The sequence below is a fragment of the Haliotis rubra genome, unplaced genomic scaffold (assembly GCF_003918875.1).
Source record: "Haliotis rubra isolate DU_JTF1 unplaced genomic scaffold, ASM391887v1 Scf453, whole genome shotgun sequence".
Taxonomy (NCBI): Eukaryota; Metazoa; Mollusca; class Gastropoda; order Lepetellida; family Haliotidae; genus Haliotis; species Haliotis rubra.
The window spans coordinates 31,713-49,589 of record NW_025767139.1 but is presented as its reverse complement, the minus strand read 5'-3'; the positions used below and the strand labels follow the sequence as shown (position 1 = coordinate 49,589).

At 41.3% G+C, this 17,877-nt stretch overlaps 1 protein-coding gene across 1 annotated transcript; it reads right to left on the bottom strand.

The window, feature by feature from the left end:
- Positions 1–7,482: 7,482 nt before the first annotated feature.
- LOC124289965 (beta-porphyranase A-like) lies at positions 7,483–11,380 on the bottom strand. Its single transcript, XM_046726630.1, has 3 exons — positions 11,147–11,380; positions 10,508–10,652; positions 7,483–8,942 (listed from the first exon to the last, which is right to left on the bottom strand). Exons 1-3 carry the CDS (start codon positions 11,378–11,380, stop codon positions 7,483–7,485), a joined length of 1,839 nt encoding a protein of 612 aa, XP_046582586.1.
- Positions 11,381–17,877: the final 6,497 nt, after the last annotated feature.

The following is a 17,877-nucleotide window of genomic DNA, read 5'->3' as shown; positions in this document are numbered from 1 at the left end:
CGCAACAATAAGGAATGACCAGTCTTCCTACATGCGAACAAAGGTTTGCAACGTACTTCCGTCGCTTCGGTTCAAAAAATATTTTCGCCACCATCAAATATATACACCAATTTCGTCACAGGGTTGTGCTCTCAGATCTCCAACCTCATATTTAATAATTACTCACGTAAAACATATTTAATTCAACATTGTAAGCGCCACTCGTGCCACAACAAATCGTTATTCGCCTCCATTACCCCTGCCAGCTTCCGGTTCAACGGAGTGAAGGAACAAGAATAAGCAGATAATTTACAAATCACAGATACACTACGTTTAAGACTTCCAGTTGTCTGACTTCCATTTGCCTGGAAGCCGCAGAGGCCGAGTGGGTTAGGCGGCTGACTTTGTTTGCTGGCTATTAGGTGCCTGGCTCTGAGGGTGTGGGTTCGATCCCGGATGTTGCCAAACTTTAGTTTGCGATGTGAAGGCCGCTTAATGGCAGTACCGAGATGTACATATTTAACTGAAAACTAATGAAGAATGATTTGTGTAACTTTATCAAGTCGTGTTGATATCAGTAGACATTTGGGTGAGATTCTCCACATGTGACATTGTATGTTTCTGTTATTATTGAAAAAGAAAGTGATGGACTTAGATAGCGTTTACTTTAGCTTGTAACGCAGCCTGGGTCTTTATGTCCAATATCCGGGCAGATGATACACTGCATTGAACGTGTCTTTTTTGTGAGCCAAAACAGAGCTCTTCTTGGATGAAATAAAATTTGGCTTGATGACAATATGAATACTCTGTGGTACAAAGTCATGCATCACGAAAAAACCCCATTCAAACAAGGAATTTAAAAGCTGTTAAAAAAACTCTTGGGACTCTCATATTTCATCAAAGTCAGAATATTCGGCTCCAATTGGAAGTATGGGGTAATCACTGCTATTTTCTCTGCAGATTACTATATGAATTTAACCTTGCACGTATCTGTTCAAACATGTGATCCGTTCGTGGCACCTGACATTTCGGATTAAATCTGATCATTCCTTAGAATCTGCTCATACACTCTCCCCATTTTTGTGAAAATGCGACCCAGCACATGCTACGTGACCACGATTTCAAACAGTAACGCGCTGTTCAGGGGTCGCATAAGTGCCCACACTAAACGAAACTGCTTGTGCGCTTCCCATCTTCGTGCCTAACGTCCTTCCGTTGAGCCGACACATTTTAACCGTAACAAACGTCTACCCTGGGCACAATTGCACCTGCAGATCACTAAATGCCTGCAAAATGTGTCTGTTGAAGCCATGGAGTGGCCATCGAGATCACCAATTCAGAAACATCGAACATGTATGGGATGCTCTTGGAAGAGATCTTCTTGCCTGAGACATCATCCCTAGAACTTTCAAGAGCTGGGCGCCATGTTGCCATAGCAATGGCACAGGTTGCATACGCGGACCCAAACAAAGCTCCAATGTAGGTAGTATATCAATAATTCTACCATGACTTCAGTTAATACTGGACTGTGATTGGTTAATTAAAGCCATTAAGAGGTATATAATCACGTTATATACCTCTGATTTTCCAACATATTATGTTTATCTCCTAATTCTACCATGACTTCAGTTAATACTGGACTGTGATTGGTTAATTAAAACCATTAAGAGGTATATAATCACGTTATATTCCTCTGATTTTCCAACACAGTATGTTTATCTCTTAAGTTATCCCATTGTTCTATTGTTGTCTATGAATAGTGCACCAAGCACACATATACTGAATTGTTGTAAGGGGGCTGGAATTAGGAGATAAACACCCCATTCCTGATGGAATATTAGATGAATTCCATGAAAGTGGCATTCCTAAATATGATGGAAGCGCACGTACAATCTCGAGAACGCACATTTCTACAGTCAAAGCTGACACGCCCTAGCTAGTGTTGATTCTAACGAGCATGTAGCATTTTATTTATGGATGTCTTTGGTTTTAAAATACACCAAGTATTGTCTTATTATGATGCATTCAATCAATACAAATTCATACTATTTAGTTTGAGAGTAGGGAGTAATTCATGGGCTGCTAATTCCACCATAACATAGTTGTTTACACTCGCGAGAAACTTCCCTCCCTCTGCCACAGCAGTGCCCCCCGCCTCTTCCCTCCCTCCCCCCCCGCCACAGCATAGTCCCACACACGCTAATGTGGGTCACCAGGTCGCGTCTCTGCTAGTACTGTGAGAGAGCGGTTTGTACCACACAATCCCAAATATAACATATATGTTATATTTACATGGAAGTGTATATCAGTCTCATGTTTTTGGTGGTTGATTCATTCAATACAATCACAGAAATATGGGATTTGGGTATAACATCTCAATATCATCCTTGAAACACACACACACACACACCCCACCCCCATTGGATACACTGGGCTAGTAGTACAATGGAAATATGGATTGGATATTCAAATATTGAATGTGAATACCGGTAAGTTTGAAATACATTTGAAATTCTATTTAGTTGGGTTTATTTGGTGATGGTCAAGACAAACTCAAACCATTTTCATGTGGCAATGAACGCTGATTGCATTGAACAAATGTGTTATAAAACCCTTGAACTGAACCCGTATAATTTCTTTTACACACATGTGTGCACATGTTAGACTAGACTAATGTTTAGTCTCTGAATATATAATTTTGATAGTAATTTAATCTATTTAAATGGAAAAGGAGTCATGGAAGACCTGTGGGGAATCTAGACTTCATTTAGAGCCTTAGCACTGCAGGGAGGGCTAGGCTGTAGGGAAAATAATATGGTTCAGGGAACGTGAGACAGGCTAATGTTGGACCAACGATGTTGAGTACAACTTGAGGAGGTATCATATTGCACCTTGGCTGAGTGAGACGAGGGAATTGTGGAGTGGAGGCAGTGAGTTTAATTCACCAAGCCTCAACGGCGCTCGCTTTGACATTTGAGATAACAGATTTTCTCTACACGCGGCAGGAAAGGTTAGGGAGTGTGGAAAATATAAACATTTTGTAAAAAACATATGTAGCGAGTGATAACCTCAACTCATTCTCCGAGGGCCTTTTATAGTTAAAATTGAAACCGGATGAAACTAGTTTGTGGTCAGTGGTCAAGTGAGTTCGATAGTTGCCCTACGCTGATTGGTCCAAAATAATGGCGTGATGTCATTGTGTGATGCTATGATGTCACGTTGGATGTGTCATCCGTTTCCAACGGGGTACGCGGTCATTGACCTGAGTCACACCGGAGTGAGTTCGATAGTTGCTCTATGCTGATTGGTCAAAAATAATGGCGTAATGTCATGGTGTGATGCTATGATGTCACGCCAGATCCGTTTTCCCACAGGGGTGCAAGGTCATTGCCCCCTGTGAAATGAGGTCAGCCAGGTGTTCAATTAGGTCACCAAGATGGCGGATTTGGGACTGTGTTCTCCAAGGTCATTGTGAGGTCATGCTTCTAGGCTATGCCTAATGAGGTCACACATGTGGTGATGACGTCATAAAATCAAAATGACGGATATTTGTCTATTCCAGCCCCCTTACAACACTGAATGCCCAATCCCATTTCTGTGTAAGCTCATTATGTTCACAAACCAGACTTATCCACCAGCAACAGACTTTGTTCTGCAGGTAACACATGTGAAGCTTCTTTTTTTGTTTACGAGTATACGACTCGGGAACTCCAAAAAATGAAACTTGATGATCTATGTGGGAAACTCTTTACCATTATGCTTTCATACAGTTAAGAAAATTTGTTAATATTTTTGTTAATATATGTAAAAATAATTGTTTGCTTTTTGTACTTGTTTAGCGCTTCATTCAGTACTATCCCGGCCGTGTCTATGTGTCAACTGGGATACGATGAAATGCGTCAGGTACACCAGCAATCATGACAACCCTCCAATGTAGTCGCCTGTTAGGTGAGGAATAGGCTTCTGTAGATTAATTCTTGCATTGATCTTCAGCATGATATATTTACTGCGAAATCTACCCATGAAGATCGGGGTTAGAATTGATCTTCAGTAACGGATGCTTGTCATAAGAGGCGACTAACATGATCTATATGACGGCGGTCTGTAAATAATCGAGTCTGCACCAGACAATCCAGTGATCAACAGCATGAGCATCGATCTACACATTTGGGATATAGTGACATGTATATACAAGGTCGACGAGCCTGACCACCCGATCCCGCTAGTCGACTCTTAAGATAAGTAAGGGTCGCTGAAGAGCACGTCTAATCCAGATGTTCACGGGAAGTAAACTGACCAGAAGGGGCATCCTTGTGGTTAAAGCGTTCGCTCGTCACGCTGAATACCCAGGTTCATTCCCCACGTGGTCGCATTGTGAGAAACCCATTTCTGGTGTGTAATAAGGTAAAAATGCATCCCCAGACCATTAGAAGATTACATCTGATTTCAGACTTACCGATATGTTTGGAAATGCTTATTTTTGTAGCACTTTCATACAACAACAGGAGTTCATAAAAGTCATAAGACTACCTATAGCGTTTATCTAAAACGAAAATAGGATACAGCCAATCCTTGATGTTCCATCTGTGAGTTTACATAGTGAGAAGGCAGAAATTAGGACGTTCAAAAAAGAAAATGAATTTCAGTTTATGAGTTACTTTGATAAGTGTGTAAATATGAGGATATATAAAACGTATGAACGATACAATCAGGCAACGTGTAGCAGTCTGAATCGGTGAGTCGTAGCCTAGTTTGTACGACAAACGGGGTGGTGGGGTAGCCTAATGGCTAAAGCGTCCACTCGTCACGCTGAAAACCTGGGTTCGGTTCCCCACATTGACACACTGTGTGAAGCGCATTTCTGATGTTCCCCGCCGTGATATTGCTGGAATATTGCAAAAGGCGGCGTAAAATCATACTCACTCACTCACTATACGACCACCATGAACTCCACTGTTAACAGTACATTACGCTTATCTGCCGACCTTGTGTAGATAGATCGTGAGAGAAGTACAACTCAAATTGCAAGTCACATGCTATCAAGTGTCAGGCAACAGGTGTTTGACCGTACAGGTGCAACGGGTTATTGAGTATCTTTGTTCGGGATTTGACATAAACAGTCCACCAAAAATGTACCAGTTGATGAAACATTTAAATTTATTTACAAGCAGAATTCATTTATTGAAACACAGAACACATATTTAAAACATAACCATCATTGCCTTTGTCGTTTCAAAGAGCGCCCCAAGCTGATTATGCGTTTCAGTTTAGACCCTATTAAACGTGATGTGTACAGTCTGTTGTCTGACAGTATACGTTGATATCAGGCGTAGTGGCCTATCAAGTTCCTTTCAAAACAATGTTGTTCTTTGAGATTTTGATTTGCAAGAATTGCTCTACAGAAGCCTATTCCTCACCTAAGAGGCGACTACATTGGATGGTTGCTGATGTAGCTGACTACATTCTGGTGAATGTAGCGATAGACAAATAAAAAAGCCAAGCAATTATTTCACATTGAGTCTGGACCAGTCAATAAAGTGATCAACAGCATGAGCATCGATCTACGCAATTGGGATACGATGGCATGTGTCACAAGTCAGCGAGCCTGACCACCTGATCCCATAAGTCGACAAGCATGGTTTGCTGAAGACCAATTCTAACCCGGATCTGTTCTTTCAGTAGAATGTGAAATAGAGAACCAGCTTGCATCCAGACAGGAAACACTTTATTAACAATGCCCTGCTTGACTGTGTTGAATTTTCCATCATAAGGGATAAATATTTCGAAGTAAAAACTGTTAAGGATCTTTTAAATAATGTCCATTATCATTTCATTATCGAATGTTTAAAAGAAATAGAACTGATTGATGAATTTTGATTCATATGTTTTGTACTTACATGCATTTTTAGTATTGGTGATTTAAATGAAAAACTTAATTTGTATGTGGCTGTGCCTTCGAAGGGGGTTGACGTAGCGTAAAAATATTGTCCTCCTGAGAGGGTACGTAAGTCAAAAAACATTTCAAGTAAATTTAAGTCTACCAGGTTTTTAATACTAGGATTTTTGTCATTATAATGTACGGCTAAATCTCAGCATAAACGCCAATGGCTTGAAGGGATGGTGTAAATCCAGCTAGGGTCCATGCAGGTAGCAAAGGCACTATAAGTCCCCAATCCTCCGTAGTATGGTGTTCTACCTTCAGTTGTTGGCGATCTATAGCCCATTTTTACATTGTATTGTTCAAAATAGTTTTCTACTTTAAAAGATATATGCTAGAATCTAGCTAGTTTTAACTCATTTTGTGATAATCTAGTAATTTTACTGTCCTTCATTGACAGGGTTTTATATATTATATGTATGTATTATGAATTTAGAACTAGTTTTAGTCACGATATGGCTGAAATATTGCCGATGTCACTCACACACTCACTTTATTAACAAGACAGCTTTCAAGATGGAGACCTCACCATGATTAATGTAACGTCTAACGGGTGTACATGGCCAGGCCTTTAGGTGGGTATTTTCTGTTCTGCTTTCTGTAATATTGTTACATATACAACTGGTTCCAATTGAACAGGACATGAATTTAGTTTAAACATTTCCTCTTTTTGAGTATGGACCAAGGTATAATTTAGTAATTAATTCTTACACACCATGTCTTAACTGTATGCATTATGCATCTCTATGTCCTCATACACAAGCAAATACTTTCACATTACATCTACAGGTTATATACGCCCAATATCTTTATTTTGGTCACCCTTATTACATTGGATGTCCATCCCTTCATTACACCTGTCTCCAACCCTGTACATAACTATGTCCTAACCCCTCAATGATGATGTGTACAGCAAGAAGTATGCTCTTATTCCGCCTTTAGGAAAAAGAATCAAACATTTCCTTTCTGGCATTTAGCTACAAAATATATCTTCTTCCCGCCTGCTTTCTTCTCCTCCTTAGCAATTACTGAGGCCACATGTTGACCTTACGTTGACCACATCCATGAAATCGGGAACTAATGAATTTCAGAATCGTCACGATATGGCTGAACTATTGCCAATGTGAAGGTAAATATGTACTCACTCACGCTGTCACCATAACGATGGCATTTAATAGAGCTACGAGTTATGTTATTATCCTGAATTGGTCAAAGCAGCCCGACTGAAGCATGTCTGTGCGTTTACTATAATTGTTAGGGACACAAACATACTTTATTACTACTGTAGTAGATCAAACTTTGATAACTTGTGACCATCCCTGGGAACATGATTCGCCATGTGGGTCTTGCGTCAAATGAGTGAGGGAGTGAGTAGGCTTTTACGCCGCTTCTAGAAATATTCCAGCAATATCCCGGCGGGGAACACCAGAAATGGACTTCACACATTTTACCCATGTGGGGAATCGAACCGGGGTCTTCAGCGTGACGAACAAACGCTTTAACCACCAGGCTACCCAACCGCCTTCTGCATCAACGGAACAAATCTCTTCTCAAGACAACTTTATTTACTGAAGTTTACCAACAACAAGCGCAACGGATGACACATGACCACCGTTCCCACCGAATGTCATGCTGATTGTGTTTGTTGCGCGGACCTGTGATGCTGGGACTAGGAACTCCCATACGGTCCATGATGTTTTCCCTTCAGTCTTCATAGCATCAAACAGCATGTAGCTTGAGGACAACGTGTTGCCATTGAACGCAACTCGATTGGGCTTTGTATTGACATTCGTGTCTCTACTGACTCCCACTCTGAGATGCGCTGAGTGGTAGCCAGAGCTGGGAAGATGGATGGTGGTCTGTGCATGTCCATTGTTGATTGGAATGACCATGTCTTTACCGTAGTATGTGTTCTGGTTGTCGGCGCGTATTTTGCCAAAGTTGAAGGTTGTTTTGAACGTGTACAAGCAGGTTGATGATCCGGGCAGACCAACGGTGCCATGAACCTTAGATATGCTGAAACGGTTATTGGGATGAACAGCTGGGTTACCATTTTCGAAAACAATACATGTCTGTTCACCCGTAGAAGGGTTGATCCAGCTGTTTGGAAAATTTAGTTTCACATTCTCAGATTTACTGCCATAGTTGTGAAGAAGAACTACCATCTCTTTACTGAGAGGGTTTGCAAGGACAAGAGGTACAACCGTTCTTTCCTGCCCATCGTATTGACTAGAAACACGAAGAAACTTTTGTGCATAACTAAGTTTATGCCAAAAATTGATAAATTTGGTCGCGTGAAGCGAATGACCATCTGTGGTAAACAAGGAGGTTCGAAGGTAATCGTGGCCAGGACGTTGCTCATTGTCGTGTAGAAACACAACAACTCTTTCGATAAACTCTCTCAGGTTGAGAAAAGTAAACATGAAGCCGTTTGGTTGATAAATGAGCTCAAAATCTGTCATTCCATTTACAAGATCAGGAGCAACTCCAAAAATGTTACCCCTTCCAAATTCACTAATAATTAATTGCACTGTCTTTCCTTTCTTGAGATGAGAGTAATTCTCCACCATGTCAATAGAAGCGACCAGACGAGCTTCGTTGATGCCAAAGTAGTTGTGACTTCCACCAGATACACGTACGTAATTGTAGGCATGGAAAGAGAAAAAGTCCAAATGATCGAGAGACATGTCCATAAACTTAGCAGTTCTGTTCCAGTAGCTGAAATTATTTTCGTCCGCTCTTCTTAGGGCCATACTGGTGTAGGTTGGGCCGGCAATTTTCATTCCAAATCTTGATTTCAACTTTTGGGCAACGACCTTGTGGTAGTTTATATTTGTTTGTTGATCAATAATCTTCTCTGCCCAATCAGGTTCATTTATGACTTCAAATATGTGGGGAATTCTTCCTCCTGTGAAGTCTTTGCAACTCTGAACCATCAGCGACACAAACTCTGATGCAGCGTCAACGTTGTTGGGGAATCCGCCTTGATGATGAGACTTATCTATCCAGCTTGGCCAGTTCAGCCCTGAAAAGAAAGTACATGCACATTTTAAAGATATATGGCAAAGTCATTCACCCAGTGTTAAACTCGTAAGAAAATAAGTGTTTGGTGGGACTGTTGGCGAGATAACTGACATTGTGCTGACATGGATATTTTGGGTGAAATGGCACCAAGAATATAAAATGCCTGTTAGAAAGAATACACCGTCTTGACCATCCTCAGAAACCGACGAGTATAGGGCGAAAAGTAAATTGATGGGCCACTGAAAATCGTTGATGAAGCTAGGTGTTCCGGAAAAGGTTAAGTATGTGTTGCCCTACCAAAAGTACTTGCCATTCACGTAATTTGACATTGTTGTGGAGGCTAGAGCTTGTTCAGCTTGACTTGAGCTACTCTATATATGCCTGACCCGAGTTAACTTCATTAAATAGGGGAGCAGAGAATGTTTTTAATGTTGCGCTCCTGCGAAGCATGCATACATTAATTCATAGAACTGACTGACTGACTGAGTTTGGTTTTACGCCGCTTTTAGCAATATTCCAGCAACATCACGGCGGGGGACACCAGAAATGGGCTTCACACATTGTACCCATGTGGGGATTCGAACCCGGGTCTTCGGCGTGACGAGCCAACGCTTTAACCACTAGGCTACTCCACCGCCCCTAATTCATAGAAGAACTTGTCCCGGAAAACAACACTTCTGAAAGAACAATCATTTCATGTTTTAATTGAATTGTTTATACAGTCATATGCTATCTGGCTTGGTTTCCTAACTTAACAACGTACCAGCGTCAGTTACCTTCACGATCCGATTCACAGTCGCTATCACTCTCTACACCCAGTTCAAATACCAAATTTTATATTTCATGTTAAACCGCAATATTTCTGTCCAAGTAGTCCTTTTTACAATTTTGCAACTGACAAGGGTGCACCCCCTCACAATAATGGACTCGACCAGTTGTGACACGGTCACGCAATGCATAAGTATTCACTTTATCAGGTCAAGATGAACAAGCCGCAGGACACTTGGACACCCATTTCACATATTTGTTGTCTATAATAATTGGTATACCCAGCTAACACACACTGTTTTCGCAACGTTGTGGGAAAGTTGTAGATTGTTAACGTCCTGACACAAAGTTATCACAACGTTAGTATTACGACACCTTATAACGTTATGTCACAACGTTACAGCAACGTTACATATATACATTGTCAACATGTTGCGGATCAACTATTACACTAAAACTTGGTGTCACAATAGGGATTTCACTTTTCACTTTGAGATTCTTTCTTCACTATTCAGTAACAGCTTCAGAAAACACACAAAACAACGTGCAAATTGACGAATAAACATTGAAGTGAATTTCTGCTTTGATTCTTATGAACCGTTCACTACTGAGACATCTATTCAAATATTAACGTTAAATATAACAATATGACAACGTGAATACGTTAGCATCAAGTAACTTTAACATTGTGACGACGTAAAAATAAATGATAAATGGGAGTCCACAGTCGAAAGCATGACGCTGGGACAACTTGTTAGCTGGGTATACTTTTGTACTGATTTGATGTCTTTACGCAACCTTTTAATTCCCATATCATGTTGTCGATGACACTTCCGTAGCCATTTAGTTGTATCATGTACGACGCCCATGTCTTTGACTGGAGTGCATGGTTTTGGAGATAGGAAGGATCTGGATAACCATGGTGGCTGTGGCTCTGGGGCCACTGTATACAATGAAATAATACAAATCAAGTTTGTAAGTTTTCTCTATGAAAAAATAAAGGTTCATATTGGCATAACCTTATTGTCAGGAACAATGAAAATGTGGGTTCTCCGAATAGAGTAACTGAAATATGGGAATAACAAAGGAGGTATTACACAGTAATATATGTAGGTAGCTGTAACAATACATGATCATGTTATATGATGTTCATTAACATAGTTATACTTCAGACATTTTTCTTTTAGTAAGAATACACCGATGCAATATGATTATAGAAAAGAACATTGAGCTGATTATGGAAAATATAATCTGTAGCAGCAAAGTTGGTCTCCCCAATTCTCGTTTTGAGAAAGCCAAACATATGGTATATTACAGCATACCTACCAATACATCGACTCAGAGACGTACAAGGACATTAAAATCATGCATGGGTTGTATCATGTCCCTCAAATCATTTCCGAAATGTTTGGGTATTTTTTTTTATCCCATACGTACATTTTGAAAGAGATCATTGCTCAGATCCGGATGAAGCCAACGCCCAGGAGCAGTCCCGATGGATTTCATCTTTGGAATTAAGTTCAAGTGGGTGAGACCATTAATTTTGTTCCATCGTTCAGTTTCATAATGGACACGTCCACCCTGGGAAAGCCACTCGTTGTAGATTGTGACGGTTGTGTCGGAGAACGCTGATCCCAACAGAAACAAGGCGCACAGAACTGCTAAGAACATTCTGCTGAGGTATTTTAATCATTCTGTTGGCAAACATGGGCTTATAAATATTTGATTCAAGGTTGGAATCTACAGTGGAAGCAGCATGTGACATTCGTCAGGTAGAAAATAGAACGTAAACGAGATAAGAGTAAACAAAGTAAGCCGGTAACTCACTGTACAATTTAAACTGACTGGGCAGCCTTTAGACATTTAGTTTGTTTCAGCTTCTAGATGTAAAGGAACAGTGGAGTAGCCCAGTGGTGAAAGCGTTCGCTCGTTGCGCCAAAGTCTCGGGTTCGATTTCCTACATGAATAGAGTGTAATGAAGCTCATTTCTGGTGTTCCCCACCGTAACATTGCTGAAATATTGCTACACGCGCCTTAAAACCAAACTCACTTACTCAAGTAAATGATATATCGTCATCAAGAATACTTGATATATCATAAGGGTTCATATTGTATAATGCTATATTTTCCCTTTCTATCAGCTCTAGAAAGACTGCATGGCTTTGGGGTGTAGGTATTCACTGTTCCTTGCATCTGTACAACAAACCCAATGTGAATAAGTCTGGATTTTAACAATATTTCAATATAACACTAGAAATGGGCTTCAAATATTGAAGCTGTAAGGGGAACCGAACACGGCCGAATGATATATCTACTTGGCTATCCCACTTGGCCTCAAAAACTGAATGTATCCCCTGTTGTGTCAGAGAACGCCGATCCCCACAGCAACAAGGTGTTCAGAGCAAGAAGCAACATTGTTGGGGATGATATAACACTTGTTTACACCAGCATGTGAGTTTAATGTTTGAATCAAGACTATAATCTACATGTGAAAGCAGCATGTGCCAGTTCTTAGGTAATTTATAAAACACATTCGAGATAAGAGAAGAACTAGCATATGAAAAGTAAACATGTGTCAGCCTAAACCTCAAGATTTTTCCTCAAGCAACATCCAATGAATGGTGAGTCTGAAATGTTGATGTTTTATTGTTTGTTACTATCGAAATTATATATATTGAGAGACTATGCTTTAGTCTAATATATTTGGCATACTCTTTGCTATGCGAGGAGAAAATAACCCATATAAATTGAACAGGAGCCCCAGGGAGACCAAAGATTCAGAGACTAATGGAATCTGCATTTGGGGCTACACCTGCTGGGATCATTATCAATAAGAGTGAGTGAGTGAGTTTAATTTCACGCCGCACTCAGCAATATTCCAGCCATATGGCGGCGGTCTGTAAATAATCGAGTCTGGACCAGACAATCCAGTGATCAACAACATGAGCATAAATCTGTGCAATTAGGACAGTGCAGAGAAAGTTTAAACGTGATTCAATGGGGAACCAGTGAAGTGATGTGAGGACTGGAGTAATGTGACATGATTTTGACTGTAACGAAATATGATATTTAATATCGTCTTGTAAGTAGTAGTATACACAAAAGGGATTCTGGACCAGGTCCTTCCCAAGGCCTTAATTTCCAATTGTGTGGAACCCCTATTGTGTGTACTACTACAGGAGGTGTATGCAAAATTTCACGAAAATCGGTCGAATAGTTTCTGAAATAAGCACTTTTACCGAGCATGGGGGTCCGTCTGTCAAAAGGCTAAATGTTCAACGTATTGCTGTACTTGTTATAAAGTAGCGAGGCTGAAATGTTTTAGCAAAATGTCTGCTGCTGTCACAACCCCAACGAGGGAGAAAAAATGAGATAGATGTGATGTGCAAGGCTTCCTCGCTCGTGGGATTGCATCCAGCTGCTTATTCTCGACGACGGTGCCCTGTTCTAGATAACCTTACTCCGGAAGTTGCAAGGAACTCATAGAGGCTAGACAGGATACGAACTCACAAATCACACAGTTGGACAAAAGCAAGCTGACCCCAGCAGCTTAGCGGACTGAGCCACCACGGCTCCCGTTGGTCTTGGTAATTGATTTTCCTAGTCTATGTTGAGCTAGCGAACGAGCGAGGTGTCAGAGTTGTCACGTCACAGTTCAGAGGTCACAGTTCACAGTTGTCGTTTTCCTAGGTTGAACGAGTGCGGTGAGCGAGTCACAGTGTGTGTGTGTGTCTTGGCTCAGCGAAAATACTTTGCTTTTGCAGTCACAGTAACATATCATACTACAACTAATAGCACACACACACACAATCATGAGAATTATTCAAAAGCGGACGATCTGTAAGGTACTGTGTCGTGAGGTACGATCATCAACTCCTCTCGGACAAATGCTCTCGGCGGTCCGTCTTTTAAGTAGTACAAGTTCGGTTCGCCGTCCTTGATGTCGACCAGGTCTATGTTGTCTGTTTTCATGGACCATATCAAATCGGTGGTGCATTTTCTGCTGTCTCCCTCCTATTCCTTCGACCGGTACAAGTACCTAATGCTGACATTGTCCGGTAATTTGTTTTCTGTTTTATCGCGACATGCCGCTGCTGATTTTGCGGCGACAGATTTCATTTTGATGGCTTCGACGGGTCTCTTACCCACGAGTCTGGTGACTTCGTTGTTGATGGCAGCCACCACTCGAGGCAAGCTTTCGACCCATTCTGTGTTTCTGTTTCTGGGATTCCTGCGAGTACTGGTGTGAGAACAGGCGTTCGGCTAAGGTGCGATTGAATCTCTCGACTATGGCTTGGCTGTGGTGTGCTTCGGCCACGTCTCGTCTCACCTGGACTCTGTGCTTGGCCAGCAGCTGCTACAAGGCTCCCATGAACTCGCGTCCAGGATCGATTTGCAATATGGCAGGCCAGGTTAAGCAACTGCGTTTGTAAATGGGTTCTAAGGCTTTGGCGACTTCGTTCGAATCTTTCTTCATCAACGGTTCGGCTTCCTTGTAGCGACTGGCAACATCGACGATTGTCAAGGCATACTTGTAGGTTTTGCGCCTCACCCTGTCGTGAGGTAGAAACAGGAGGTCGGCTTGATGAATGCAATTCGACGTCGAAATGTCGAATTTTCTTCTCGGGATGTACCGAGGCGCCGGCAGGTTAACTTGCCAGATAGCTTGTTTTCTAAGCCAAGATTTGGTGACGTCTTCTGAGACTCTAGCGGCTTTGGCGAGTTTCGGGAGGGTGTCCGTGCCTTTCCAGTACCCGCGTGGGCTGTAATAAATTTTCTCCATGATGTATATATATTGTGCGTTTTTTAATTGTTTAATATGCGCGTGTGTCCGTACGTGTAAGTGGTGACTCCGTTGATGGCGATCCATCGCTTCGTGTCCATGGGAGACAGCGACGTCTTGTTGATTCTCAGTCCGTATATCCTGTCCGTCGCTTCTCAGCATGTTCATTTGGTGTTTGAAAGTTTTATTCTTGAACAGGGCTTCCTTGAATGTGACATGCTTGATGTGTTTTTGCTTGATTTGTCTCTAAACATCAGAAACTGTGCACAAGGCCTCCACTATAGCTTGTGTCACCCCGTCTTAATTAAATGAGTGAGTGAGTGAGTTTAGTTTTACGCCGCACTCAGCAATATTACAACTATATGGCAGAGGTCTGTAAATAATCGAGTCTGGATCAGACAATTCAGGGATCAACAGCATGAGCATCAATCTGCGCAATTGAGAACCGATGACATTTGTCAACCAAGCCAGCGAGTCTGACCACCAAATCCAGTTAGTCTGTTAACTAAGAGCTGACAGATGAAAATGTGAGGCGAGATTCAAGACCACTGGTGAGGATGTTGGTCTGGCCAGCCATGACACTTAGATATGTCTACTTTGTAACCCGACCCCCAAAGTTAGTTAATTTTCTTGCAGATATTAACAGACCCTGAACCTGAAGAAATGTAAAGTTGCTTCATTTAGGGCTTAAAGGGGCACTGATCCAGAACAATTTCCGTGGACTGGTTGTTGCTTTTGTTATTGTTTTTCTCCTGTGTGTACCCGGGTGATATCCAAGAATTCTTAGCTGGTTCGTGACCCCTGCTGCGCCACCCGCATGCGCAATTGTTAGTATAAGCATAGATTGATCACCAAAGATGAAATCGTCTTTACTCGATAATATTTCCATCTTCATTATGATGGTAACCAATAAAATTTTTTTGTAGTTTAACCATCTGCCAGTGCTTAAAAAGGTTAGGACTAAAACAGAACAAAGTCAATGTACGTCTATATATTTTTTCTTATAATCCTGATTAGTTTATTTTCATATTTGTATGCATTTTCAAACTTAATAAAAAGCAAACGATATGCTTATGCTTATGGAGAATTTATAACATGACTGTAATATCTGTATATTTTATATATTGCCAAAGTGAGTCATATTTCACACACGCACCCTAAGTGCGACCTAGTGTATGTTCTGTCTCATTACAGTGCACGGCCAAAAACAATGATTCTGTTGAATGCTACAACAAATGAATAAAGACAAAATGCAAAAATATTATAATTAAAACAGACTGTAGTTATGGGAACAATGTCAGGCTATTATACCTTGTTCCTGTTCCATGTCATGTGTCTTTTAACAGTCTAATGTGCGAAAAAGTTATAGGACTCGTTTCAGGTTTTTCACCTTGGTGTATAGTCTCATTGGTCACCCGAGATAGCACACCTGGCAAATAATTGTATGATGCCCGCCCTTCTTTAAAAAAGTAATTCAGTTAGCCAATAATGAGCAATCAATCAACGTACTGGCGGTTAATCCATTGAAGGAAGGACGTTGTTTTTTCACAGACACTTTACGACAGGGTGTATTCAGTATAGTGAGTGAGTGAGTTTAATTTAACGCCGCATTCAGCAATATTCCTATATGGGGACGGTCTGTAAATAATCGAGTCTGGACCAGACAATCCAGTGATCAACAGCATGAACATCGATCTGCGCAATTGGGAACCGATGACATGTGTCAACAAACTCAGCGAGCCTGACCACCCGATCCCGTTAGTGGCCTCTTACGACAAGCATGGGTTACTGAAGGTTCATTCTAACCCGGACCTTCACGGGTCGAACCATTATGTAAACAAACGCATGTGTGTGAGTCTCTCATCGTTCATGGCACTATCTTTATTAAAACTTTGAGTGAGAGAGTGAGTAATTTTTTATCGTGACAGTATTGTATTTCTCAGGTTTCTTGGTTATTGTGGTATGAATGTTGCAGGTCGAGCTAATGTCATTAGCATAAGGTCATCAGCATTAGGGAATCATTAATTGTTTACATGTTTCCATTCCTTATGCTTGAATACGGTACCACGCAGAATATGTTGAGGACGTCATGTAAAACAACAATCATGAATTTCTTTGGAATAGACACGTATATTGAATTTTCTGTCCCTTTTATCTCAAATGAAGAACAACATGGCAAGTATGCAGACCTCAGCTACGAACTTCATGTTTCATAAATACCGTGCTGACTGGCTCTTCACTGTTTTTGATGCCTTAGATTTGGTACCGCCACATTGGGAGACTACCCCAGTTTCCTGACAGGAACAGATCTGGGTAACAGGGAAGGCAGTAGTGTTGAGAAGTCTACACCTTCTTCAGAAAGTTGGATCAAATAGGCAGCGCTGTCTGGGAGGTGTTAAGAAAGAGAAAAGGGCCCGAGCTGATGATGAGTCTAATCTGCCTGACTGTGGCCCTTCACTGCAGTTATTTGCCTTTATTCGGTTTATTATGTGTATAGTAACATGATGATAATATTGTAGTTTGCATACGTTGCATTACCGAACTGCTCAGACTCACTCACTCATACAAAGATACTTGTGAGCATCCGGGTCTTGAGCAATCTATGAGTGGGTGAGTGAGTTTAGTTTTACGCCGCACTCAGAAATATTCCAGCCATATCGCGGCGGTTTGTAAATAATCGTGTCTGGACCAGACAACCCAGTGAACAACAATATGAGCATCGATCTGCGCAATTGGCAACTGTTGACATATGTCAACCAAGCCAGCGAGCCTGACCACTCGATCCCGTTTGACGCCTCTTACGACCACAAGGGTTACTGAAGGTTCATTCTAACCCCACCTTCACGGGTTCAGCAATCTATGCTTGTCGTAAGAGTAAGCGAGTAACTCACTACTAACTCACTCAGGCTCACTGATTTGATCAAGGCATGTAATTTTAAAGCAGATCGATGGTCAGGAGATGTCAATCACTGGATTGTCTGGTCTAGACTCAATAGTTCACAGACCCCCATCAAAAAGCTGGAATATTGCTAAGTGCGGCGTTAAAGGTCAAGCAAACAATCGATAAATGTTAAATATGAATTAATATAAAACAAATTCATCGTGTATGGCATCGTATAAAGATTGCCAGGGACGCCCTGGTCCATTGGCAAATCGTGACATCACTATTTACAATCAATACAGATAACTGGGCCTGACGAGAAGAGTGAGTGTGTGAGTTTAGTTTTATGCCGCTTTTATCAATATTCAAGCAACATCACGGAGGGGGGTCTTCGGCGTAACGAGAAGAGGAACCTCATGAAGGCCGCATGCATGGGGTATAATCAGCTTGCGTTGTTGCCTTTCCTGGAATGCCCAAGCTAAAAACAGAGGAATGAAAGCAACG